The 26,443-nt window shown below is 54.9% G+C and overlaps 6 protein-coding genes across 6 annotated transcripts; 2 read left to right on the top strand and 4 right to left on the bottom strand.

The window, feature by feature from the left end:
- Nucleotides 1-1,319: 1,319 nt before the first annotated feature.
- On the top strand, nt 1,320-6,487 carry CCM_06151 (serine/threonine-protein kinase sck1; the record flags this gene model as incomplete). The annotated part of the gene is made up of 9 exons (XM_006671292.1): nt 1,320-1,663; nt 1,785-1,800; nt 1,871-2,281; nt 2,339-2,476; nt 2,533-2,690; nt 2,755-2,958; nt 3,119-3,425; nt 3,692-4,968; nt 5,026-6,487. 9 exons carry the CDS (start codon nt 1,320-1,322, stop codon nt 6,485-6,487), a joined length of 4,317 nt encoding a protein of 1,438 aa, XP_006671355.1.
- A 1,557-nt stretch (nt 6,488-8,044) lies between these two features.
- CCM_06150 (cellobiose dehydrogenase) lies at nt 8,045-10,873 on the bottom strand (the record flags this gene model as incomplete). The annotated part of the gene is made up of 6 exons (XM_006671291.1): nt 8,045-8,313; nt 8,619-8,697; nt 8,812-8,989; nt 9,452-9,831; nt 9,889-10,754; nt 10,825-10,873. The coding sequence occupies 6 exons, from the start codon at nt 10,871-10,873 to the stop codon at nt 8,045-8,047; spliced, it is 1,821 nt and encodes a 606-aa protein (XP_006671354.1).
- A 2,006-nt stretch (nt 10,874-12,879) lies between these two features.
- Nucleotides 12,880-17,441, bottom strand: CCM_06149 (ABC transporter, putative; the record flags this gene model as incomplete). Its single annotated transcript, XM_006671290.1, has 4 exons — nt 12,880-13,537; nt 13,595-13,687; nt 13,749-16,429; nt 16,491-17,441. The coding sequence occupies 4 exons, from the start codon at nt 17,439-17,441 to the stop codon at nt 12,880-12,882; spliced, it is 4,383 nt and encodes a 1,460-aa protein (XP_006671353.1).
- A 1,253-nt stretch (nt 17,442-18,694) lies between these two features.
- Nucleotides 18,695-18,993, bottom strand: CCM_06148 (uncharacterized protein; the record flags this gene model as incomplete). Its single annotated transcript, XM_006671289.1, has 2 exons — nt 18,695-18,825; nt 18,927-18,993. The coding sequence occupies 2 exons, from the start codon at nt 18,991-18,993 to the stop codon at nt 18,695-18,697; spliced, it is 198 nt and encodes a 65-aa protein (XP_006671352.1).
- A 1,019-nt stretch (nt 18,994-20,012) lies between these two features.
- Nucleotides 20,013-21,593, bottom strand: CCM_06147 (serine/threonine-protein kinase psk1; the record flags this gene model as incomplete). The annotated part of the gene is made up of 1 exon (XM_006671288.1): nt 20,013-21,593. One exon carries the CDS (start codon nt 21,591-21,593, stop codon nt 20,013-20,015), a length of 1,581 nt encoding a protein of 526 aa, XP_006671351.1.
- Nucleotides 21,594-24,340: 2,747 nt separating this feature from the next.
- CCM_06146 (WD40 repeat-like-containing domain) lies at nt 24,341-25,894 on the top strand (the record flags this gene model as incomplete). Its single annotated transcript, XM_006671287.1, has 1 exon — nt 24,341-25,894. One exon carries the CDS (start codon nt 24,341-24,343, stop codon nt 25,892-25,894), a length of 1,554 nt encoding a protein of 517 aa, XP_006671350.1.
- Between the last annotated feature and the right edge of the window lie 549 nt (nt 25,895-26,443).

Genomic DNA, 26,443 nt, shown 5'->3' with positions numbered 1-26,443 from the left:
TTCCATCATCAGACAGCAGCCCCCCCGCCAAGAATGTAGAAGCAAAGAAAAAAGAAACGACGAGCATGCCAGGCAGGCGGGCAACGAATGATCTCATAAACGCACTAGTTATGAATGGCTGTTCCCCTCCATTGCCTGCGGGGAAGGCAAGCACATCCAAGTGTCCCGCAATTAACTATGGGCGGCCGATGGAGAGAGCCGCCACTGGATTTGGAGGCACAAGAGGCACAAGTACAGCACATGGGTTCCGGGCCATCAAGGCGGCCGGTAGATTGGTGCGGTGGCCGGGGCGTAGAATAACAAGGAGGAAATGAGCACAATGAAACAGACGAGAAATACAATCTAGGGAGAATACGTGCAACCTGCTAGAATACAAGCGATTGGCGGTGGCGGACGGCTCGAAGCTTGTTCTTGTAGGTGTGCTACCCCGTTAGCTGTCGTGCTCCCGGCGATGTTCTCGGCGGGCGCGCGCTCTACCATATTACTGGCCGCTGGGTAAGACAAGGTAAGGCAAGGTACTTTGCCTCCCCCCCAGCACGAGGTGGCGGGTAGACGACGGTACGCAGCTTTCATTCTTCTTAATAATAATCAAGGCGCTTCGCGATAGCGGCCGCTCTCATCGTCAACTTTCGCACTTGCATCATACATATACCTTGCCCGGCATCAACCAGAGACGGCTCAAACCTTGACTGCGGGCACCATCTCTGCCGTTGACCTTGTCTGGAATTTCTCCTCCCTTCTTTTTCCCTTTGTCCATTCTTTTTTTTCTTTTCGTTTTCTTCTTCTCACATCACACACTCTTGTTCTTCTTTTCTAATCTAGGTTCCCTTTTACACGACCGGCATAATGACTGGAAACGACACGACGCATCCGCACCCGCACCACAACAACGGTGGAGGTTTTGATCTGCTGCGCAGAGCGACGCAAGCCATGATGTCCAAGTGAGTGGGCTGTTCTCTACTGTTTCTTTGTTTGTTCCTTTCTTTTGTTCTCCAACATGTCCGTCGCCGAGTGGCGGCATGGGAAGTGGTTCCTCAACGGCGGCTGGCCCTAGTGGGCTGGGCTGCCAACCCGTTGCTCTTTGGTGACCCGTGCTGCTCGGGTGATAGCATGCATCAACAAATCCTTTTCTGGTCTCGTCGAAAGCTTGCCAAGTTGGGAGCTTTCTTATTCTTTTTTTCAAAAAATCCAGGGAGAATGCTGCGACACTGGACGATATTCGGGAGACGGCGACCTGCGGCAAACGGGGCTCTCTGATATCACGACTCGCAAAGATGAGGGGGCGCGACACGGCAAAAGCGTCATTGTCAGCGACGAGAATGGCTGTGCCATGGCTGTCTTCTCCCACCGGAAAGGCGGCGCAACGAGCATCAACGAAATTCAGCCTGGCTGGAACGGCTGGCCACCCCAACGTCTTACCTACCTACGCAAACCGGTCGCGAACTACCTACCTAGGTGGCATGGCCATTCGGTGCTGCTCCGCTTCGATTCAGCGCCGGCTTATTTATGGGCCGGGCAAGGCGTGGCCAAGAGGGCAGACTTGGAGAGAAGCAAAACGGCTTGCCCGCCACGCACGCCTGGGCAGTATTACTGCGAGTCAGCGACAGGTGTGGTGCAGTGGAGAGTCGCGCTGGAGCCCTGCTGGTCTCTTCGGTCTCTGGCGGTTTGCCCGCTAAAACAGCGCTGAAGACGCACGAGGGCCCCTTTGCCTGCTGGCAGCCAAGACAAAGCGAACACCCATCATCTCCGGGTTGACTCTTGAGTTTTTTTGGGGGGGGTTGCAGCCAGTCCAGCCACCTGGTCCGAGCTTGCTTCTCATGTGCTTCTGGCTTGCTTCTGCGGCGGCTTCTGCAGATGCTTCCATTTTTAGCCAGCCTGGTTGACCTCTTGGGTTGTCTCTCCGAACGCCTCCGTCTGGACGAACTCGCTGGCCCCGGTCTTCCTGCTCCTCCCGCGCTTTGCCGCCCTCTCTCCTCTCTCCCTCCGGGGCCACTACGAAACCACATGGCAATATCCAATGCGCTGCCCACATGGAGAAAGGGGATGGAGGATCCGATGTGCATTGCATTTGGCTGCGACGCACCCTCGAACCGTGTTTAATTTGCTGCTGCTGCTGCTGCTGCTGCTGCTGCTGCTGCTGCTGTCGGCCATGGACGTCACTCTTTCATTTCATGCCCGTTGTCGCTCGCGTCAGGGTTCAGCCTCGCCCATTCGCATGCAGACCGCCTCGGCCAGCCACGACGTCGGCCATGCCAGCCATGACAGGCACGCCGGCATTTCCGTTTGCGTCTGCTTTTTGCATGCACGATAAGTCGTCTATTCGTACCTTATTCCATAGCCGGCCCCCCCTCGTGGCGCCGACTTGTGGTGGGCCGGCGAGAATGGCTCCTTGGGCCGCCAAACGCTACCTGGACCAAATTTTCTATGGCTTGCCAATTCGGGACGCTCGCCTACTATTCCCGATGACAACATACATGCATGGCTACAACCACACCATTGGTACTACTGATTAGTATGTACACGACTGGTCAGCACAACCAGCCAGCACCACGTCCTGACGAGGCACAGCACTTGTGCTTGGACAGCTCACGGCTGCTAGCCTTCAGGGCTGTCGCAGACGGCGCGCGCCACAGCATCTCCCGGCATCTAGTCTCGTTGGGCAGCACTGAGTCTCAAGGTGGCTTTGGGCGGTACCTATCTGATGCACCTATTTCCAAGCGTGCTCCTAGGTACTAGACTAGGTTCTGCGGCTAGTGGCCACCAGTTCTCGTCAATACCCGCAAAGGCCCATCCATCCTACTTGCCTATCTCGCTGCCACTGACACTGCCACTTGTCAGTCGGTTGGCCCGCCTGGCGATTAATCAAATCAATTGCATCCCCCAAAGAGTCAGGGGAAAAAAGGAAATATATAAAAAAGAGGGCAAATTGGAAATATCCGCTCTCGGAATTGCCGCCCGGTCTGCAGGGGCGCAAACCTAGCCCAGCCGGCCAGCAAGCCCAGTCAACCCAACCTTTTTTTTGATTGCGCATGCCTCAAAACCTTGTATCCTCGCTCCCATACGGATACTCGGTTGCTCACTATTACACTCTCACTATTGCACTCTATCTCCATAGCAGCAACGGCTACTCCGTCCTCTTTTTGTTTTTTTTTTTTTGCGCCGCTTCCATTTCCCATCGCTTCTACTTTTTACTGCCATACTTTTCCCCCCTTCACCTCAAATTTCCATCATCAACAAGTGGCCTCTTTGACGCACAAGCGTTTTCCTCCGTTGCCGGCCTCGCCTCTGACAACTTCACATCTCCATTCTCCATTACTCTTGTCCGGTCCACCTCTTCCTTCCTGGGCTTGGCAAACAGCCATGAACTAGTCCTCTCTCATCATTCTATTCCCACCGGCTGCTCGTTTCAAGTTTTCCTCGAGCCGGCTTGCTGGGACTGACGGGCAGAAAAAAAACCGCTCTAAATTCGCAAAGAACCACTTGCAAACTATACTCCCAACGCCCCTCCCTCCCCCGCGCTCGCCGCCCACTTCTACCACGCCTTTTTTCCCTCCTCGTCTCCTCTTTGAGCACTGGGGTTTTTTCACTTGCCCTTGCTCCCTCCCCGTCTACTCCTCTCGCTCTCCTCCGGCCCCTCTCAAGCAGTTGCGATATTGCAATAAAATCTCTCAATCATCTGCCCACCATGCAGACTGTTGACCAATCCACTAGAACTGCCGCCGAAGACGATGGCATCGACCAAATAGGCTCAGACACCCCGCGATCCGGCATTGCGACGCCTCAACCCGACCCCTACGACAAGCGCCTCCCCGGAATCATGAGCTACTTCGGCCAGGTTCGTCAAGACCCTTCTACAACCATTCCGCCTTCTTCCCTCGACGAGCGGCAGCACAATGCCCACAACACATCCCAAAATCCCCAGATTGCCCTCGCTGCTGCTGCCACCGCCGCCCCCGATGCACCAGCGGCCGATGATGATGAGGCTCCGTCACCGGCGTCCGAGGCGACTCAAATGCGCCCACCACCTCTTCCAGACGCTGGCGCGCCGCCTTCTTCCTCGTCCTCCTCGACCGTCGCTCCTTCACATCCATCGGCGGCTGCCCATCTTCCCGTCCCTCTAGCAGTCAGGCCCGGCCCTACGCAGCATCTCACTACAAACATCCATCCCTATCCCACCCCACCACCGTCGCAGCCTTGCTCTTCTGCAAGCTCGGCTATTCACGTCTTGAACACCCGTCCGCAAGACCCTGCACCGGCTGGCCGGTCTGCTTCTCTTGCCGCGAATGCCATGAGCGCCGCCCAGCAGCTCTCCTTCACTACCCGGGGTGTCCACTCTCTAGATGAGAGCCGCGCCCAGTCTTCCAACCCTAATAACACTACACTTCTTAATTCTTCTAATTCTGCTTCTTCTTCTTCTTCAACTACCCAACCGTCTAGCAAGTGGTTTTCCTTTGGTGGGCTCAAAGAGCTAACACGTGGTATCATCTTCAAGAGCGGTCCTCCTACCCCGACCAGAGCTCTCTCGACTGCCCGTCCCTCACTATCAGACGGCAAAGACTCAGTCTCCCGCACCAGCAACGATGGCGCCGAAACCAGCGGAACGCAGACCCCTCGATCCACTGGTGCTCAGGTTCCCCCCTCGCGTGGCAAGCTGACGATCAAAATCTCCGAGGCTCGCGGTCTGCGTAAGTGTCACGATCCATACGTCGTTGTCGTCTTTCAGCGTTCCGAGCTCATCTCGGGCGGTCCTCGACCTACCGAGGACGACGAACCCCTCAATGTCGCTCAGGCTGCTATCGGTAGCATCCCCATCCAACGATCAGGGAGTGACTCTGGCCGTCCCATGGCCATTCCCATGCGGAGTCGTCAGAGCAGCAATACCAGCATCACCGATTACAACACCTTCCGCAGCCGCAACGGCCGCAATTCTTCTTTCACAAGTCCCAAATGGGATGCGGAGGCTGTATTGTATGCACGAACACGCTCGTCTCGTATGGTTTCTTCAGCTAATCCCTATATTCGCAGTGATGTTGTCGCCTCCGGCTCATTGGTAGACGTGTCCGTATACGACCACACCCCCAATAACGGCGACGAGTTTCTCGGTCATGTCAACTTTGAAGCGCCTAGGGAAAAGGAGACGCCGGTCCGCGGCTGGTTCCCCCTCAAGGGCCACGTCAACACTGTTGCCGAAAATGCGCCCACTGGCGAGGTCTACGTCGAAGCCCTGTACCAGCGTACGGAAAAGAAGCACTACGGCCCCAGCGATTTCGAAATTCTGAAGCTCATTGGCAAGGGAACATTTGGCCAAGTCTACCAGGTTCGCAAGAGGGACACGCAGCGCATCTACGCCATGAAGGTTCTGCAGAAAAAGGTCATTGTACAGAAGAAGGAAGTGGCCCACACTGTCGGCGAGCGCAACATTCTTGTCCGCACCGCCACCACGGACTCGCCTTTTATTGTTGCCCTCAAATTCTCCTTCCAAACCCCTTCTGAACTATATCTGGTTACCGACTACATGTCTGGCGGAGAGCTTTTCTGGCATTTGCAAAAGGAGGGCCGCTTCGACGAGAGACGCGCCAAGTTCTACATTGCCGAGCTGATTCTCGCCATTCAACATCTCCACAACAACGACATTGTCTACCGAGATCTAAAGCCCGAGAACATTCTACTCGATGCCAATGGCCACATTGCGCTGTGCGACTTTGGTCTCTCCAAGGCCAACCTCACAAAGAATGACACTACGAATACGTTTTGTGGCACCACCGAGTATCTCGCACCCGAAGTATTACTCGACGAGTCTGGCTATACCAAGATGGTAGACTTTTGGTCACTTGGTGTTTTGGTCTTTGAGATGTGCTGCGGCTGGAGTCCCTTTTATGCTGAAGATACGCAGCAAATGTACAAGAATATCGCCTTTGGAAAGGTCCGTTTTCCGCGGGACACACTGTCGCAAGAGGGCCGCAACTTTGTCAAGGGCCTGCTGAACAGAAATCCCAAGCATCGCCTAGGTGCTACGGACGACGCCGAGGAGCTGAAGCAACATCCGTTCTTCAACGATATTGACTGGACGCTCCTGACACAAAGGCGCATCGCTCCTCCTTTCAAGCCCAAGCTCAAGTCTGAAACCGATGTGTCCTATTTCGACCCCGAGTTCACCACCGCTTTGGACCAGAACGGATCCCTCAACGAGCGCGCCGCGGCTCTCGCTCGAGGCTACGCCGCCTCGACGCCGCTGTCGCCGTCGGTGCAGGCCAACTTCCAGGGCTTCACCTTTGTCGATGAGAGTGCGCTAGACGACCACATGCGTGACCGCGCGCACCTCGACGATGAGGATATGGACGATGCGGGGCACCACACCAACGGCAATGACGATGACGACTGGGACAATCTGGACGATTTTGATGTGAAGAAGGGTAACAGGATGAGTGGCATCGTGCGCACTTCGACTCACGACGAGCAAATGGTGGGTGGGCACTTTGATGATTAATATGCAGCTCAGTGTCTATGCTGTGGTACCCTTGCGATAAAACAAAACCGGAAAGATTATGCAAAAAAAGGATCAAAACAAAAGGCACTGGGTGGGAGAATTAAAAAAAGACGTTCTTCTTTTCTTTTCTTTTTGTCTTGTTTACGAAATCATGGGCATGCGGGCGGTTGGCGGAATCATTCTGGCAGGCATTTTTTTTGGGCGGGCAAAGGGAGGCAGGCAAACTTTAATCACGTACAGACTCATCTTGGCGTTTGGAATGGTGATGTATTTATTGTTTCTTTGGCCTTTTTTTTTGTTTCCCTGTGTTTATGTATTGATTGCGTGTTTTGATAATGAAATTTTTCGGCGTTGTTTTACGATGATGATGTTGCCTTGTCTCCTAGTACGTGCACTCCTTGCCCGTTGATGTCGCATATTCTTGTAAAGAAGAGGATAGTTGATTCCTGCTATTGAAGAATGAAAATGGAGAGCAGAAAAAGAAGACAGCCTTTTAATTGAGATTCATGTTGATGGTGTGTGCCCAAGGGAACGAGTGGGTTGGACTTGACGTCTTGAGATGAGGGCGAGAATGGGTCAGCGTATCAACCATTTTCTGTGCAGGTCATTCACTTTCGTCTGCTGTCTTGTAACAAACTGCAGGTTCTTTTTTTAGTTTCTTCTTTTCATCTGCGTCGCTTCCAGAGCTGAGGAGACTGATGTGGGAGTACTTCAATGGTGACGACGTGTTTTGCTGTGCTGGCGTGCCTCCATGTACTGCAAAATAATAGCTCTTTGCCTCTTGGTCTTTTTATGGGCATCTTGGGACTCTACACGCCACCGACGTGCTGACCTGGTATTCGTGGCCATTGTAAGAGAAACCAGGACATGGCAAGGTTCGTGGTGTCGATTGGCCGCGAGTGTCGGATGTACAAGACCCGTAGTTACATGAACAAGATTGTGCATGATGAACAGCAGGGCAACGTCACATGCTGCTTGCGTTATGCATTGGCGACCTTTCGTATTGGAACGCATCCAGGGTTTATAAAAAGTACAGGCACACATCACGCAGAGACGGGTAATACGCTTAGGATTGGTTGCATTGAGACAAGACAGAAAAAAGAAACGATATAAAGAAACGTATCAACATCCTACACTCATGCAAGGCTGTTCTGATTTCTTTTACAAGGAAAAAATGTACAACAAGGATTCGTCCGGCACCTGAATCCTGTTTCCGCCCAGCCCGAATGCCGAGCGGGTGAGCAGCCGTCCAAAGGGAAAACGCGTACAAAAGAAGTAGACGATAGGACCGCGCCCGTATAGCAGTCATGTCCGCGTACCCCCTTCCCACGTCTCCTACAGCCACGGCTCTCCACACCTATAGCCCAAAGATTAATATCCCGTCATCTCGCGTCCATCCACCATGCCAATTGGCGCGCCGAGTTTTAAAACAAATAGCAAGGGGTTTTCCCTATCAGTCATGGCGGATATTTCTGGTCCTCTGTTTGCCGAGATTTCCCAACTTGGTTCGCTCCTTTCCCGTCATGCATTTATTTCTCATGGCAAGTTTGTCGGGGTTTAGTGCTTGGGAGCCTCCTCGGTCTCGGCCTCGAGCCAGTCGGGCAGGACGGCGGGGGTGCCAGACTGCTGCGCGGCGTCCTGGCCCTCAATCTCGACGGCCATGCTCTCGTACTCTTGCAGGCTGCTGGCGAGGTCGGCCTCCTCGGGGGACTTGGGCGTCTTGGGCTCGGAAAATGTCTGGACCTGGCCGACCGAGTCGTTCTCCTTGACGGCGGGCGTCTTGTAGGCCTTGAGCTCCTTGAGGTACAGCTCCTGGACAAAGTCGGCTAGAAGAAGAACAGACAAGTAGTGTTAGCTTTCGTTTGCTCCTGAATCAACAGCGCCGCAAAAAAAGAAAAGAGCCGCGGCCCCGAAATGAAGTTCCATTCTCCGAGTGCCTTAGGTAACAAGGTGTTGCAATTCGACCAATTGATGTCGTTGGCGGTACGCGGCGAGCTTGAGTTGGTCGGGCGCTTCGGCTTGCTGCAAAATCCGCTGTTCTCCGAGACGATCGTACCACCTCGTGTTCATCGCCCATATCCAACCCGGTCGAAAGGAAAATCATCGCTTCCGCTCAGAAAAGGAAGCTTACCTCTGCGAGAGACGGTAGGAGCAATAAAGGTCCTTGTCTGTACCGATCGCGAGACGGTGGCAATGACGGAGCGGGCGCGCTATTAACCGGGAACAGGACAGCCCCCCCTCAAGTCAGCAAAAAGCTCCTGAGCGACGAAGCGGCGGCAAAGATTGCGCGGCAAAAAGGGCACAGCAGGGTGGGGAGAACTCACAGCGACCCGAGAGATTTGGCTGAGCATTTTGGATGGGTTGGCGTTGCTCAATGGGAAAACCCGAGATTGGCAGGATGGACTGAGGGTTTTGTGAAAATCGTGATGTCGACCTTGGCTGGGTCTCTTCTCCCCCGGCTTAGCCCGTGGCTGGTTTCCAAGTTTCTGCCTGAGGCGGAGGCTGCCATATTTTTTTTTTTGGATCACGTGACTCAATTGTAGTGGTTGCATCAAGCTATGAAGGAGGCTTGTTGGGCCAGTTGACTGACACTACAACGCACCGGATTGTCGAGGAATGCAATCTTCATGTGGACAAAGCAGACAAACAATTGCAAGTTGCCTCGATTTGGCTGCAGATTGACGACCTAAAGCTGCCCGAGTTTGATGCTGGGTTACCTCGCAGCTAAAATGCAGACCCCGAATTTGACCCTGTGGTCTCCCATCTCTTGAAGAATGAGAAGATGTTGTAAAAAGACATGTACTAATACTCGCTCTCTTGGGGCATAAACAATCTATCAAATACAGAAAAAGAAAATGAACAATAAACAGGTTATGTGTTCGGGGAGTGCCACTAACTAGGCACCACCAACCGGTTTCAACAATTGTCAAGACAACACTGATTTACAGCACCACGCTCGCCTACCGACTTGAAGTCTCGTCAGAGGCCGCACTCCTAGCCAGGCCCTTTCGTGAAGGGCTGCCTATGGGCTGATTCCTGGCCGATTTGGCCTTTCTCAGCTCTAACCAGGGGATGGCCAGGAAATAGGATCCGGCAATGACGGCGGAGAGCACAATGTACGCGGTACGGAAAGGCATGCCCGCGTTGGCCAGCTGCAGGCCCAGGCCGCCGTTGATGATGCCCAGGATCATGAGGGCGCGGCCGTACCACACGTGAATGTGGCTCAGCGGGCCGCGGCGTCCGGCGCTCTTGAAGCTCCGATGATGCAGGGCGCCTAGGATGGGCTGCAGGAACATCAAGGCGCAGACAATGATTCCGAGACGAGTGTGCGTGTTTTGCCAGAACTATACCATGTTAGTGCTGTGGTTGGACAAGAAGGATCGGGCGACACGATGACTTACAATGCCGAGTTGATCGGCCATGACATAACCCAGCCCAAGGCCTGCCCACATGGCCAGGAAGGCAATAGTCTGGAACGCGGCATGGAATATCCACTTGCCGAGGAGGGGCATCAGAAGAGCGCCGGCAGGGTACAAGATGACCCAGACAATCATCATCAGGACCCCGTGACCATAGCGAAGCGCGGGGGATACGCCAGAGCCGGAGCCGCCGCCGCCTGGGGAGACGATGCTGCCGCCGCTTCCAGTCCCGCCGCTTCCAGTCCCGCCGCTTCCAGTCCCGTCGTTTCCAGTCCCGTCGTTGGTACCGCCGCCGGAGCTGCCGCCACTCCCACCGCTACTGGCCACAAACGGGTTCTCATCCTCGGCGAGGGCGGCCTGTCCGAGGTCGATCTGGAAGACGGCGTGGTCGTCGTGGTAGTCGATGCGGGCAGCGACGTCCTGGGAGCTGAGGGCGCCGGTGGCCTTCCACGCCGACAGCCAGCCGCTGGCGGCGGACAGGCTGGCGCTCGGGGCGCAGTCGGCGCAGCGGACGTTGGCGATCATTTGGCCGTCGACGACGCCGGAGCCGGCGAGCAGGGCCACGGCGGGGCGCTGCGTGTGCTGCGGCATGACGTGGCCGGTGCCGGTGCGCGTGCTGAGCGTGACGTTGCCGGTGCCGTCCTTGTACATGAGGAAGATTTGCGCGCCGCTCATCCGGCTGCCGATGCCGAGGCCCGCCCACGCGTACGTCGCCGGCGCCCGCAGCTGGAAGTAGACGTTGCCCGTGCCCGACTGGATCGCGGCCGACGGCACGCCCCAGGTGAAGCACACCTGCGAGTTGGCGCCGACGCAGTGCGGGGCGCTGACGGCGAGCGCGCCGAGGGAGTCTGGGAAAAAAAAAAGAGAGACTGTGAGCTGGGGGGGAAAGGGTCTGCAACAATGTGGGAGAAAACGTACGCAGAGCGACCAGCGCTATAGCGCTGGCAAAGGAATGGCCCAAGCCCATGATGCCTTGGTCCCGCGGTTCTAGCACGCGAGATGTTATCTGTCGCCGTTTGAAGTCGTCTGTTGTAGTCGATGCTAGTCGAATGTAGCGGCTGTGTTGTTGTGCTGCGTACAGCAGAATGGACAGAGTGCGTAAATTGATGTACAGTGATGACAAGAGATGGAGGGACGGACAGGCCACCCGTTGACGAGGGCTTTTCTCGAGATATGTACCTTTGTTCCAACTATCTAGTGTGTCCGCCACGAGTGGTAGAGCTGCACGCCCCCCAATTACAGCCACACCTCTGAAGCTGAAGCTTTTGAAGCCAAGCAAGGGCTGCGGCATTCAAAAAAAGCGATTAGTACTGGCGGCACTGGGCAGTCTACAAAGAGGCGTCACCCCGCCGGGGGGGGGCGTTTGATCATCAACCAGATGGGGGAGGGTGCAGATTAATTTGTAGATGACAGCCTACTATCCGTACGGGATATTTGCCTTTGGGGTCTGTTCTCTGTGTTGCGCTGACTGTTTCATTCCTTCCCGTTGATGGTGGCCCACCAATGCCCACGATTTCATCAGGCAGCTTGTCTCTTCAAACTTGGCTTTCCCTGCGTGTTTTTCTTTAACGCGGGTGATGGAAGCAAAAGGTCATCTTAAGTAGAGGGCGATGGCGGAATATTCCAGGGAAAAGAAAAGAGGAGGGGGATTTGACAACATCTACGCGCTGTGCGGTGCTGTGAGCGATGGATGGGCCAGCCAGACGAACTAGAACAAGGCCCAAAACAAGCTTTCACGCCCCAGGGACAGGCAGCTCAGCAATGCCTCGTCTCTCATTGGAGGAGCAAAGTGTCTCTCGGTCAGAGTTCCATCCGGGGGAAGCAGTGGCGCTAGGATTCCAAACTTGTTGCTGCGCTACTTGGTACATCTAAGCCCCAAAGCCTGACAAGTAAAGTTGGGTGGTCACCAAGTATTAAAAGTGCAGATTAGTTCAACACACCCTCGGCTTCGAATGATGCCGCCGGGCCAGCAAACCGGCCGCGTTCTGTGCCTTGTCTTTCTTTTCAACAGAGGCGCACTTGTACAAGTAGGAGAAGAAGCTCCCACCGCCTCGATACACAACTCACTAACTCGTATCCGTACAATGACTAGGCGATGAACCTGCCGCGCGTTGCGTAGTGCCAACCATCTACTAAGGTAGCTAGCTGGTCGGTAAACTACCCATCTATCCCCCCCCCCCCAAAAGTCGCTGTGCCGAAACGCCAAGAGAGGCCTCTGGCCTGGGCGTTGATGCGCTGCACCAAGAGAGAAGCAGTAAAAAAGAAAGGATGTGCAATTCATGGCACGCCCCCCTGCTCGCGGTTGGCATTGGCCGCACGCTGGTTGGAGGGGTCTCTGCTGGAATGGTCCCGGCCTGGGGTCGGGGGACACACATAATCAGATCGCGGCGTTTTAGTGCGTCGCGCCTCTTTTATTGCCAAGCACATCTTCGTCATCCTTTTTTTATTTTCCCTTTTTTTTCCTTGTTGCGTCTCACGGTCTGAGCAAGCCAAGAAGGGCTGGAGCCTACGTATACATGCCCGATAAGCTTCGCTCTTGGCTTGGCGGAGCGGATCGAGCACTTTTTGGCATCCTTTCATATCGTCTCTTTACATTTGAGGAAAATCTCACAACATCTTGGCTTGCGGGATGCCCGCCACGTTTGCGCGTCCGCATTGGCCTTGTTGCGTCGCAGATGACTTGGCCGAGGCTTTACTACTTTGGGTGAGAGTATTTGGTGTACAAGAGATGCAGAAAAGCCGTACAGCGAGTTCAAGGACTGCTGGGGTCTGCAACGCTGCTTCGGACTGTCTTGTCGATCCATTGTATATGCAATGCCAGAATTGCACGTGAAGTGAGCCGCCTTCCTCACCGCCGTTCCTGCAAGAAAGTCGAGCGGCAAGTGGCCTGTCTTGACTTCATGAGGAGCGTCAGATTGGAAATGAAGAAAAAAATACCAGAATGCAAACCAAAGGCAAGAGATACGCCGCCTCCTAGCTCAGATGCGCCCACACCCGCTCTTGATCACTGTCATGCCCACTCTCACTGCTGCTCCTCTGGTTCCCATCCTCGAACCGGACGACCTCTGGATCCGCCGCCCAGTTGCTAAGGCGCAGAATAATGTGCGCGTTTGCCAGCAGAGCGCGCCGATGGCCCACAAACACCTTTGTGCAGTCGGCAAAGGCGTCACCGACGAGGCGCGCCACGGCCTCTTCCGTGTCCGCGTCCATGCTCGAGGTGCCCTCGTCCATGAGCAGAATCTTGGACCCCATCATGCGCTTGTGCAGAATGGCCCGCGCAACGTGGAACAGCTGCTTCTGCCCGCGCGACAGCTTCAGCCGCGCCATGGAGCCGTCGAGGCCGCCCGCGTCCGCAACCTGGCTCCAGAGCCCGACCTGGCGCAAAATCTCCGCCAGACCCTCGTCGCTTGGAAACGGGACCGTGCCCCGACTGCCGCCGCGCGTGCGAAGCTGGAACGGGTCCATGTTGAGACGGACGGAGCCGTTGAGCTCAAGACCGCCCTGCGTCATCGTCGTGATGCGCCTGCGGAGAAGCTCTCGGGGCACGCTCTTGACCTCGCGATTGTCAATGTGGATGGTCCCCGAGTATCGTATCAAATGCAAGAGGGCAAGTAGTAGTGTTGATTTGCCGCTATTGTCGCGCGTCAGCCGCTGTCTCGGGTCCAGGCTACTCTAAATGAGGACATACCTTCCAGTTCGACCAATGATTCCGATGGTCTGCCCGGGCTCAACTGTAACGGATACGTTCCTAAACACTTTACGCGCTTGCTCAGTATCCGGCCTGGATTACGGTTAGGTTCTCTGCATTCTGGTACCACCGCATTGTCATTCTGATGGCTCACTTGTAGACTGCGCCCACGCAGCTGAAATCCAGTTTGCCAGCCGACGGCCAATCATCCGGCACCGGTGCGCAGTCCCATTCTTCCTCCTTTGGGGTGTGATTCATATAGGCTCTGATGCGTGCCACAGCGCCGAAAGCCATCTCCATGTTGACATAGTATCGCACAAAAATGGCAGCAGTCTCGCTAAAGTAGAGAAGGCTCAGAAGTGACAATCCCATCGAAGCAGGCGACGCCGTGTTGTGAAAGTTGAGGGCCAGACCGACAATCGACACGGCACACGCAGCCGTACTCAGATCCATAACAGAACGGAGCCATTGATTGATGGAGATGAGAAAATAAAAAGGTTTCTGGGTGACGTCCAGAATCTCATGGAATTCCTTCGTAAACGCCTCCTGCCAGCAAAACGCTCGGATGTGCTCGATCCCAGCTGTAGTTTCCACCATGTGCCTGGTCAGCAATTTGGACACATCCAGTTCCATCTCCCTCAGCTGTCGCGAGGTGCGCAGGTAGAACCGCTGGATGCCATATACGACGAGGAGAAAGACTGGTATAATGGGTGACGCGTAGCTGGCACCCGAGGCAATCACGCCCACGTCGATGAGCACAGTGAGGCCGCACCAAACCACAGTAATGATGGTGGTGGGCAGCGTCTGCGTCGCCATTGACGTGTCGATGCTAAATCGGTTGAGCAAGAAATTGGCGTCTTCTTCCATGATAAACTCAAACGTCGCTCTGCTCGTCGTGTCGGCCAGAGCCCAATGCAGAGCGTTGACCGCCTTTGCATTGACAAGATGATAGAACCCACCAATGGAGAGGATGTGCATAATCGGGTTGGCGACGCCGAAGAAGGCATAACCGGCGTAGTAGGCATCATTGGTAGGATCCGTCTCCATCCAGATGCGTCCAAAGATTTGGGGCATGCGTTCTGCCACGGCGGAGAGCACCAGGAGAGTCGACCAGAACATGAGTTGAAACGCACCTGCTGGGCGCACAAAATAAGAGTAGAGCGAAAAGTCTCCCGCGTGCCTGGCACACGCAGGATCGCGTGTATTGTCATTTGCTTTAACCGCAGGGAGCTCCTCTGCTTGGCTGCTTGGCACTCGGTACATCTTGTCCTCCGGTAAATTCATGCGCTTCATAATCGAGTCTGGAGAGAGTTCCCGCAGTGTTATTGGGGCTGTTTCAACCTCGCCATTTTCAGCAATTCGGAAGAGGATATCGGCGTCGACGAGGTGCGCCTTGACGCTGGTCGTCATGATGATTGTCGTGCGTCCATCCTGGGTCAAGTCGCTCTCGCTAAAGAGCCTCAGACGGATCGCCGACGCCGTCTCTTTATCCAGAGAGCTGAAGGGATCGTCCAAAAGCATGATGTCCGCCTCCAGGTAGAGTGTTCGCGCCAACGCAATACGCGACTTTTGCCCACCGCTCAAATTGCAACCATCCGTACCGGCAATGGTCTCGTCACCATCGGGCATCTGTTGAAGATCATCGTCCAAAGCACATATATAGATTACTCTTGCGTACTTGGTTGCGTCAAACTTTTTTTGACCAACAATGTTGAGTCGGATTGTCATGTTTTGGATCCACGGCACTTGGCTGCAATACGATATAGAATCGGATGCCAGCTTCACATCACCGTGACTGATCGTGGCCTCTCCCAAAATTACATTGAGCATAGTTGTTTTGCCACATCCAACGGGGCCGAATATCATGGCGACGGTGCCGAATGGAAACCCCGCGCAGACGCTCCGTAGGATTGGGCCTGCAAAGTCTGACGTGACGCAAACATACGACATCTCTACCGCAAAGAGGGTACCCGGTGCATGCCGATTTGTGTGGCCCTTTTCGACGCTGGCGTTGGGGTCAAAGACAAATACTCGCGGGTCTTGCACCTCGGGAATGGCCAGAAACTCTTGAATGCGGCAAATCGCGGCAAAGCCAGTTGTCCAATATGGGGTGTACTCGAGAAACAGGGCAAGCGGCTGAGCAACAAGCTGTACAAAGGCAAGTATGGTGAAGAAGCGCGAAGCGGTCATGGGTTGCGATACCAGACGCCAGAAAAGGGCGCCGGCCACAACGAGCACCGGGGTGACGGAGGCGCCAAACGCCGAGAGAGTCAAAGAGGCAGTCAAGTAGTTGCGGTCCTTCATGGCGACTAGAGTTTCAACTTCGAATTTATCTTGAAGCTCACGGGCAAAGACAGGCGCCAGTCCCATCATTTTGACATCCTTGGCCTGGGCGAGCATGTTGGATGTAGTCTCGACGCGGGCCGCAATGTGCTCGTTCCATTTGCGACGAGTCACCAGCATTTTCTTGGCCACAAACAAAACAAGAACCGTTGCAACTATTCCCTTGTGAGTAACTGACCTTCCTGAGAAGGTTATGGAGTGAGAGATCATACCGACGGTAGGAAGAACTGCGAATATTGTGGCAGCGCCGACAAATCTCGCAAGCATCGCTATGCCAAGTCCAATTTCAAGAATATAGGCGAGACTCTCATAACCAAGTTCCAAAAGTTGATCAATGCCTTTCAGATCCGTATTGATCAGTGTAACTGCCGCTTTCTTTCTTAATTCAGTAGCGTCAAGCCTCAAGGATTTATGGTAGATGGCGGACGCCAAGATGGCTCGCACACAGATTCGGACTTGGTTTTTTACGTAGACATACCATGACCTCGATACCTGCGACGCCATGTTTTAGTTTTCGCCCAAATGCGCAATTACGAATGGACAGTATACTTACCGCTAAGCCAGTATAGATGATAGCAGTAGCCACTAATAAACCATGCTCAACGTCGACAGATGAATTTTCTGTCGAAACCTCGTTCACAATGTCTTGGAGTAGAAAGGGCTGTGAAAACGTGAACCCAGTCACGAGCAGACGGGGAAGGAGTACGTATAAAAGCGGCCAGGGTATAGCCATAAACAGGACAATCACCAAGGCGTATCTCGACGTTTTCTTTTCGCGCAATTTCCAGTGGGTCTCGAACTCGCGATGTAGAATGTCAGACCCGAATTGGGAGGCAAGAGCTGGAAGTGAACTGCTTGTAATCTTGTGCCGAAACCCGAAAAGCAAAAGGGGGTTCAGCCAGATGAGCAGGGACTTGTTCCAAAATCCGGCGAGATTCTCACTGCCTAGCGAATTGCGGACGTTTTGGGAGTGAATAAGAGCACGTTTCGAAACCTCTTCGAGTCCAAGTATTACGAATTTGAGAACTGGCACAGCGATCTGAAGTCGTGCCATTAGCACAAGGCCCGGGCGGTTGTGATAGGACAAGGTGGTGACAATATCTGCGGGGAGTGTCATGGTGAGGAACAGACCAAGAAAGGTCGAAGATGAAAGGAAGTAGACGTGGCTAAATGCGGTAATGATGGCAATGCAGATTGCACTGAGCAAGGAAAACACGGCAGCGATTCGACCCAGCCTAAGATCCACATGCTCGAGGTTGGATGAAGACCACAGGACCAAGTTTGCCGTCTGAAACGCGACGAGAGCAATGGCAGCCGCGACTTTCACGGGGAGGAGCCAGCCGGGGCGGATGAGAGCCGTGCCGCGGATCAACCTGTGAAGGTAAAAGGGCGTTGCAAAGAGGACGAGGGCTGAGGGAATGATTTGAAAGATGATGTGCTCAAAGAGCAAGGTGAAATCAAAGTGGCCCAACAGCCGAGGGCCAAATGATGTATCGTCGCCCATGATGGCGACCGCAAGAGCGCAAGTGTAACACGGAGCGGCCAGAGATGGCAAGTTCCGGCGAGACGGTCAAAGGTAGCGAGTTTGCTCAGAAAAGTACAGAGAGAAGGGAGAAGAGGCGATAAGAACGAATCACAATCAGTTGGAATGTCAGAGGGCGCGGGACGACAAGCAAGGAGATCAAATAAAGCAACAGAGCCAGGTGGCGCAGGGAAAAGAGGCAAGCAAACCCAAGGGAACGGTGAGAGCCACAATAAGGCGATGATTTCCGACATCTCTCGAGCTTGGGGAGGAGACCTGCTGCCAGGCAGGGGCCTTCAACGCAAGTCAACGTTGCGGCCGTTGCCGTGTATATCAGTGTATATCAGACTAGTTATCAATGCGGATATCACAAGAGGGGTCGGGAGATGGCGTTGGCAAAGGAGCCCTTGATGGTCCGACGGCGAACGGCGAACGACCCGCGACATTGTCAGGACTCGGTACAAAGCGGATCGAGTCGACGCCACATTGCTGGGGGAAACTCGGGAGGATGGCGCCCATCCAACCAGTCTCAAAGAGACAAATTACCGATAGCCTGATGCAGGACTCGGAGCTTGCCCCATCTAACCTCCATTGTGTGCCGTCGATGTCATGGCCAACTTGCCCTGGCAGCTCAGCGCCTCCCGACGTCATTGGTGAGATTCTCCATCGTGAGTGAGGCCGTCTTCTCTCCAGGAAGCGAGTTGCTCTGCTTGGATACCTGATTGACCGGGCGTTGCAGTAGAGAGCGAGGGTGCACTTTTACGCCAGCCTTGTGCGGATGGGACCCCGTCGTCGGCCCAGGCACTTTTGTTCACCTGCAGCTGCAGGTGGGTTATACTGTTCGTTTAAAGAGGGGATTTCCCTAGACCGTACCTACAGGCTGCAAAGGAGCCCTGCGGCCGAGCAAGGCCACCGCCACACAGTAGCATTTGCACGGCAGCCCTGTTTGCAAATGCCAGGATGCAATGTAATGCTGCTTTCGAGTCGGGCGCAGCTGGCCAGCCCTTGCTAGTGACCTTTGCTGACCAAAAGTTTACCAATAGTTTCTGTTGGTATGCGCACGGCTTCTGGTTCTCTGTTCATGGGGGCTTTCTGGTTGTTGCAAAGTGTCTGATTTTGAGGCTATCTCGAGTCACTTTGTGGCTAAAGAGTATATAAACGTGGGTTTCTAGTGGTCTGGGCCAATCAGGAGCCTGCACGCGTTGGGTGGCAGGCACAGGCCAAGTTCCAAGTTTCTATTGTCCCAGCACCTGCGCGCTGTCGGCCGCCTCGACTTCAGGCGCGTAGGCCACGGCGACCCTTTCGTTTGCCGGCGATGCGGTAGAGCCCATGCGTCCGCGCAATAGCAGGCTATATTCTTGCTGGCCTATTTGACGTCTACTGTCAGCAGAAATCGAAAAAAAAAAAGCAGGAGAGCCAAAGCCAGGATGACATGTGTGTAGGTGTGTGTGCCTTTGGCGAACGTACCTGGCGGGAGGGCATGCGCGAGGAAAGCCGCGGCCGCGAAGCCAGCGAGAGTCTTGGCCCAGAACATGATTATGTGCGTGTGCGTGTTTGACGGATATGAGGGTATGAGTGTGTAAAGAAGAAGAAAAGTACACGAGTGAGAATGGCGCAAACTCTTGTGCACCAGTGCATGTCGGCAGCAACCGTTTTGGTCTCTCGCGCTCGGCAATACAGCACGGGGCTGGTGTGTCTGTCGATGCGCGTTGGCACTCACGCACGCAAGGAATAGAGCATGTAGAGGGGTGGGGAAGAAGAAGGAACAAGCAGGTGAGGGATGGCTTCTGGTGACCTCCTCGCCGAAGTCCTGCATGGCCTTCCTGGCTGACTAGTGATCTTGCTGCATCTTGATGCTATTTGGAGTAATACCCAGCGAATTACAGATCCCCCTCAACGACATAGTCCCACGATGGAGAGGGTCAGTGTGGGCGAAGCCGCAGCCACTCACCAATCAAGCGATCCGATGAGGCACCATCATCTTTGTAGATTTGCCCCCGCGCCAAAGCCTCAGTTCGTGCTTCCACAGCGACTTACAGGCGGGCGTCTAAACAAGCAATCGGGTGGCCGAAACACAGCGCCAACCTGCCAATACATTCAACCCGCAACATTATCGGTGTGGAAGAGCTTTGATAGAATATAGGAACCACATAATTTGTACTGCGCTTGGGATTTGATCAAGGAAATATGAACAGCACTGTCAAGAACTTGGGCGCAATTCCTAGTAACCAATGAAAGAATAGCATGTAGTCATCATTCTACATCCTCATCTGGCCCGGAACTCCCAGCATATTCCAATGACCGCATCATAAATACCATTCTCCATGCAAACTCTGTAATTTTCGTCAAAACGCGCAGGCTATAGCTGTAGTCTATTACACATGATTTCGCTGTGCAGAAAGCAGTACTCCAAAAATATTGCTTTTAAAAAACGAATTTATCACCAGACATGGGACACTTTTGTAACGCAAAAACAATCTAGTTGGGGGCGCCATGTTAAAAAGAGCACAGGCTTGGAGAGGCGGTGCGGTTCTGCCACGCTCCGTCATGTAGTCAAGCGCCAGAGACACCGCTGGCCAGAGGAAATGCGTGCGACTCGAGGAGGCTAGCCGAGGCGACGAAGCTGAAGCCGCCAAAGACGTCGTCCTTGGCCGAGGGCGGGACAGCGGACCACGCCTCCTCGTGGCTCGCGACGGCAATGAGGGAGGGGCTGAGGGCGAGGTCCGTAAACTCGGGGGCAAAGTTCTCGGCGAGCTCCGGGTCCGTGATGAGGGGTTGGATCGGCGGCGTGAGGTCGCGGGCGGCGAGACGCTTCCAGTCAATCTTGCGGAAGAAGCGGTGGCCCTTGAGCGTCTGCAGGTCCTTGGGCATGTTGGAGCCCAGCCGCTTGTTCGGGTCCTTGCGCAGCAGGCGCGTGAGCAGGTCCTTGGCGTCGGCGCTGAGAAAGTAGGGCAGCGACAGCTTCTGCTTGACGATGTTGTCCTGGATCTTGGCGTGGTTCTGCCCTCGGAAAGGCGGGTTGCCCGTCATGAGGTCGTAGCCAAGCGCGCCAAAGGACCACCAGTCGACGGCCTTGCCATACTTTTTGCCCAGGATCACCTCAGGCGCCATGTACTCGACGGTCCCGAGAAACGAGTGGCAGCTGTCCGTCGCCTCGTGCGCGCTGACCTTGGAGAGGCCAAAGTCGGTGAGCAACAGGTGGCCGTCGGCGTCAAGGAGACAGTTTTCGGGCTTGAGGTCGCGGTAGACGACGCCGAGGTTGGTGTGCAGGTGCGAGATGGCGAGCAGCATCTCGGCCATGTAAAAGGCGGCGACCGTCTCGGAAAACATCTTTTCCGTGCTCAGGTGTGTAAAGAGCTCGCCGCCCTGACCGTACTCGAGGATGAGGTAGAGCTTCTCGTGGTCCTGGAAGGCGTAGAAGAGCTTGACCACAAAGGGGTGCCTATTGACAGACTCGAGAATCTGCCGCTCCGTCTTGGTCTGCTCGACAAGCTTCCGGTGGACGACGAGGGAGGCCTTTTTGAGCTGCTTCTGGGCGTAGAGCTTGCCGGTGGCGCGCTGCTTAACGAGAAGCACAGTGCCGTAGGTGCCCTTGCCGAGACAGCGCAGCGGCTCAAACGCTTCGGCCGTCATCTTGCGACGGATCCGCAGACCGCCTTCGATGATGCCGGTGCGGTCGCGGACGCTCTCGCTGACAAAATCGTGCTCGAGGTTCACCTCGTACTCAGTCGAGGCCGTCTCGGAGCCCTCGCTGCCAGCCTCGCTCGGGGCAGCACCGTCGCGGCTGCCAGCGCGGCTGTCGAGCGGGTGGCCCGACATGCGGCTATTGTCCGGACCTCGGCATCCCAGGCGCGTGGTCGAGCTGGAGCGCGAGGCGGCATCGAGGCTGAGAGGGTCCATCTGCATGCGAAGCTTGGCGATGCCCGAGACGCTCGGCGAGGGCGTTGGACGCAAGACGGGGCTGCAGTTGGCGCTGACGACGTCGTCGATGCGGGGGCGGCCGCGTCGGCTAGTCTTGGGGAGCGTGGCCCGTCCAGTTGCCCCTCCATAGTCCGAGTCTTCATCGCCAGACGTGACGGGCGTGCCAGGAAATCCGCGCACGATGTTGCGCGCGGTGGGGGTGGGGCGTATCATGACGTCGGGATCGCGTGGTGGTGATGATCAAGTGTGCAGTAATTGTGCCAAAACGGCAGAGTAGAGGCAAAGATGGGGCAATTCGAGAGTATCGGGGACGCCCCTCCCGTAGAGAATCAGGGGGGTAAGCGCGCGGGTGGTTCGCGAGGGAGTCAATTCGAGCCACGACGTCGCTCAGGGTCGGCGCGCTTGGTGGTGTCGGCCTGAAGCAGGGTGTGGGCGTTGACCAGGCTGGCAATACGCATCTGGTACTTGAAAAAGGCAGGTCGGGGGTGCGTCTGGATTGGTGTATGCATTTGAAGCCGGGTGTAGATGAGTGATTTCGTCGTAAAGAGGGCAAGTTCTAGTCACCAAGAGGTGTAGGGGGGAAGGAGAGAAGCGAGGGAAGCCTTTCGGTGCGTCGGACTAGACACAGTTTTTTTCCGCTCGTAAAAAAATAATTGTGGCGCCAAAAGTGTGGCACGAGCCAAAATGGCAAAACCTGCTTTGCTGGCTAAGAAATGCATGTCAGCTTAGTGGCTCCGGCTCTTGCGCTTTAAATTAGCTTACCGCTTTTGCGGCGCTGTTCAATGCGGGGGGAGTCGTGAAGAGATCGCTGCTCATCTGTATAGTACGAACCAGGGCAGCCAAAAGTGTAGACTGCCTCTTTATGATATCGCAGGAATTTCCATGAGTCATACTGTAATGCAAAGATTTATTCGCATTCTACCTTTTTTCCTCCTGTTCAAGAGGCGAAAAAGAAGAAAAGGTACCGGTTGCCACCCCTCATCAGCCACATGCTCCAGCCACTCAACCGCTGTTCTCCGTATCCACCGCGGCTCATCGCGCGCTGCCCCTGGGAAACCCCCCACGTAACTATCTGAATTCGCCATCATCACCCAAATCTGCCATCCTTTCACGATTACCTTTCATCACACATGGCATATCACAGCCTCGATCAATCATCATCGACTCTGCTCGCCAACGGCAACTACCCCAACACAGAACCCTCACAAATTCAACGAAATCTCTTCACCAATAGCTCAATGCGCGTATCACATTTTTCGGGCCCTTGCGCCTCGCCTCCCAAAACCATCACCATCACACAATGAGAAATTTTTTATCCTTCTCATTTCTCTCCTACCGCTCCATAGTATCTCGGCTCATGACTCTAATGTTTCGTTGCAATTTGCCAGATGAGTGACTTGATCTTCGTCGATAAACTGTCCTTGCACCTCCCACCCCCGCTCACCTCCCCATAGTCGTCATTGCGTTGCTGTAAGTTCTTGATATGACATCTCTGTGTCGCCGCGGGCATCTTGTGCTCGTCGTTGCTGGGTGCTTTGTATCTCCAAACCCTTCATCCTCGGCTTCACGACAGCTCCAGTGTCATGAACTCAACCTAGACGTGGCAGCCTGTTCTGTCAACAACGTTCTCCCATCGAGCCTCGCCATTCCCAGTACACCAGAACTAATTTGTAGCTTCCTTTTCCATGGAGAGCGAACAGCCACTGTGGACGCCAAGTATCGCATCGCAGCAAGATTCTACTCGCCTCTGCGCGACGTCGCCAAACACTCCACATATCGATACACGGTGTGACATACATCAGGGAGTATTGGTCTGGCCCGTCATCCCACAGTACAGGGGCATGTTTGTTGTAAACCACGACGAAGACGCTATTTTTGCATGTCTAATCCCATGACTGCTGCGACGGGAAAGCTAGGAGCCGGCGAGGCGAGACGGACTAGTGAACATGTCGCTCGCGACTACCCGGCAGTGCGACGCTTTGTGTACTTGAACCTGCCCACTAATACTGGGCACTCACTTTTAGTCTACACAGAAGCGCATCCCAGGCGATAACTAGGTAGCTGTATCACATAACCTCATAGCAGCATCGCATCAAAAACAAGGAGGCCTTATTAGTGGTTCAGCGGCGTTGTCTCGTAGTGTAAGTACATTTGCCATCCCAGGGGAAGCTTGAAATGAGAAGCGGGAACTTCACAAAAGCCTACTCTAGGCAATCATGTTGTTTTACACTTGCGGAACCTGAACATCGATGACAGCTCACTCAAGGCATCTGGTAACAACGGTCTTGAGGTACCGGGTAATATCAGGATGCCGGGAATTCGTCGGGGGTGCGGAACTCATAAGTAGCTACATAGATGGCACAATTACACGAGGACAAGCTGAGTACAAGGAGTATTCTCAAATCGTTGATGTATACTACCTGCCCCTGGTAGTAGCTATTTGCGATGTTATTTTTAATAGACATCTAGAACTACACAGTACAAAGGTTGATTTTAGTCTTGCATGTCTACGTGGCTGCCCCAGTCCGCAGGCTGTCATATTACACGTTGACAATTGTACTTGGGCAGATCAAGTTCTGATGACAATGTTTTTTTGTTTTGGTTGAGAACCTATACCAATGATTGAACTTGTATTTTCCTTGATATATTCGGCAATTGAAGTACCGTGGTCGTATTGCTGCTGTAACCTTTGGTGCGGGCATCACAGGCGCGCCAGTGGGCTACTGACGCCGTGCCGTCGCGACTGGTGGAGCACAGAGCTTCTTTTTTTTTGCAACCTCTTCTCTTTTGCCGCCATTTGACATTGCCGCCTCATTCTGACCACATCAATACGGCGCTATCTACGGTCATTTACTGTACTACATTACAAGGCCGCTACTTCACCGCTGAATTTGCGATCCAAGACAGCGACAAAACCGACCACTCATTAGAGCAACGGGCGATTCGCGACAGCCGCCAAGATGATGCACCCGTCAAGGCAAGCGCGCGTCGATGACGAGCCCATGTCGGGCATTGCGCTCGAAGATCTCCCCGAAGACCATGACTACAATATTCCCACCGACGTTGCCGGCGGGACATCCGAAAAGGCGTCCGCCATCCTCGGCCAGCTCAACCGCAAACGTCTCGCCGCCACGATAGCGGTCCCGACCGACGATGGACGTGTACGCGCCAAGCTCCGCGAGATGGGCGAACCCATCACCCTTTTCGGCGAGGGCCCGGGCGACCGACGAGACCGCCTGCGCGAGCTCATGACGCTCCAGGTCGAGCAAGCTGGGGGTCAGGCGGCCGATGTGACCATGGAAGACGCCGAAGAGGAGGAGGACGAGGCGGAGGAGGAATTCTACTCGCGCGGTGGCCCAGCGCTTCTCGAAGCACGCATTAACATGGCCAAGTACTCGCTGCCGAGGGCCAAGCGACGGACGGCTTACCAACGTCTCGAGGCCAAGATTCCGCTGCGCACGCAAGTCAAGTTTCGCAAGCAGATGAAGGAGCGGCTGGCTGGATTTGAGCTACAAGGAAGCCAGATTGTCGGCGAGCGCAACGTGAGCATGACGCGTCTATCACCCAACGGCGAGTTGGTCGCAGTCGGAAACTGGGGTGGGCAAATCAAGATCCTCGAGGTGCCGACTCTCAGTGAGAAGATGTCATATCGCGGACATACAAACAAGATTAGCGGCATCTCCTGGTCACCCGGTGCTACTCTACCAGAGTCCAACGTATCGTCTGACTCGGTCAACTTTGCGTCTGGGGGTGCCGAAGGGTTGGTCCACCTCTGGTCGCTGAATCAAGACACGCCACTCGCCACGCTCCAAGGCCACACGCAGCGCGTATGTCGCGTCGAGTTCCACCCGTCGGGACGCTATCTCGCATCGGCCTCGGAAGACACGTCCTGGCGGCTCTGGGACGTGGAAACAAGCAAGGAGCTTCTGCTACAAGAGGGCCACTCGCGCGGCGTCTACGCCGTCAGCTTCAACAATGACGGGTCTCTAATCGCCAGTGCCGGACTCGACAGTATCGGACGAATATGGGATGTACGATCAGGCCGGACCGTCATGATCCTTGACGGCCATCAGGACGGCCACATTAAGCCCATTTACGCGCTGGACTGGAGTGCCGACGGGCACCGCGTGCTCACCGGCTCTGCCGACGGCTGGATCAAGTGCTGGGATGTCCGCAAGGTCCAGAAAACGGGCGGCATCGGCGCGCACACAAGCGCCATTTCCGACGTGCGCTGGTTCAAGGGCCTCGACGAACCACTGGACGGTGTGCCGCCGCCGCTGGACGACAAGGGCGTCCAGATCCCCAAGAAGACGGGCACGTTTGTGGTGTCGGCGGGCTTTGACCGCACCGTCAAGATCTTTTCCGCGGATGACTGGAGTTTAGTCCAGACGCTCAGCGGGCATACCGGCCCCGTCACCTCGGCCGACTACAGCAGGGACGGTAAATGGATTGTCAGCGGCGGACACGACCGTACAGTCAAATTGTGGGGACGAAACGATGGCGAGGCTGCATAAATGTGTAAATGCGACGATGGCGATCAAATGTAAAAAATACCATAGAAATCTTGACAATGAGCCACGATACCCAAAATCAGACGCCATTAAATACCATAATTGCTTTTTTCCATGTCACAGTGAAGAGTTTTTTTCCCGTCTTGTTACACACACGGCGACAACGAAAACTTGTTGGGCTCGTACAGTGGCGAGTCACCTGATTGGCTGGTTGAATAAATAGCCACCAGCAGCAGCCGCCTCGCCGAGATCCATTTTGCGCGTCATGGACCCCTGCGAACGCCTTGGAACGACCGACTCTCCATCACTGCTGATGCGAGCAACCGCGATCTCCGTCAGCAATTTTTACTCGAGGGAATCGCTTTCCACGCGGCAGACGCAACACTCCTTCACCCTCTGCACCGCGCCGACGTGACAAGGCACGCCGCACACGAGACCCAGTCCAAGAGTTCAATCCGCCGACGCCGCAAACCATGGCAAGCATCGATCGATACCGGCCTCCCCGCGAGGGCTATCAACCGCCCACCACGACCAACCCCCCTCGACCAGAGC

Source organism: Cordyceps militaris, assembly GCF_000225605.1.
Source record: "Cordyceps militaris CM01 unplaced genomic scaffold CCM_S00004, whole genome shotgun sequence".
In the NCBI taxonomy this organism is placed as follows: Eukaryota; Fungi; Ascomycota; class Sordariomycetes; order Hypocreales; family Cordycipitaceae; genus Cordyceps; species Cordyceps militaris.
Note: the sequence above shows the minus strand (reverse complement) of the source record. Positions and strands in the feature narration are given on the sequence as shown.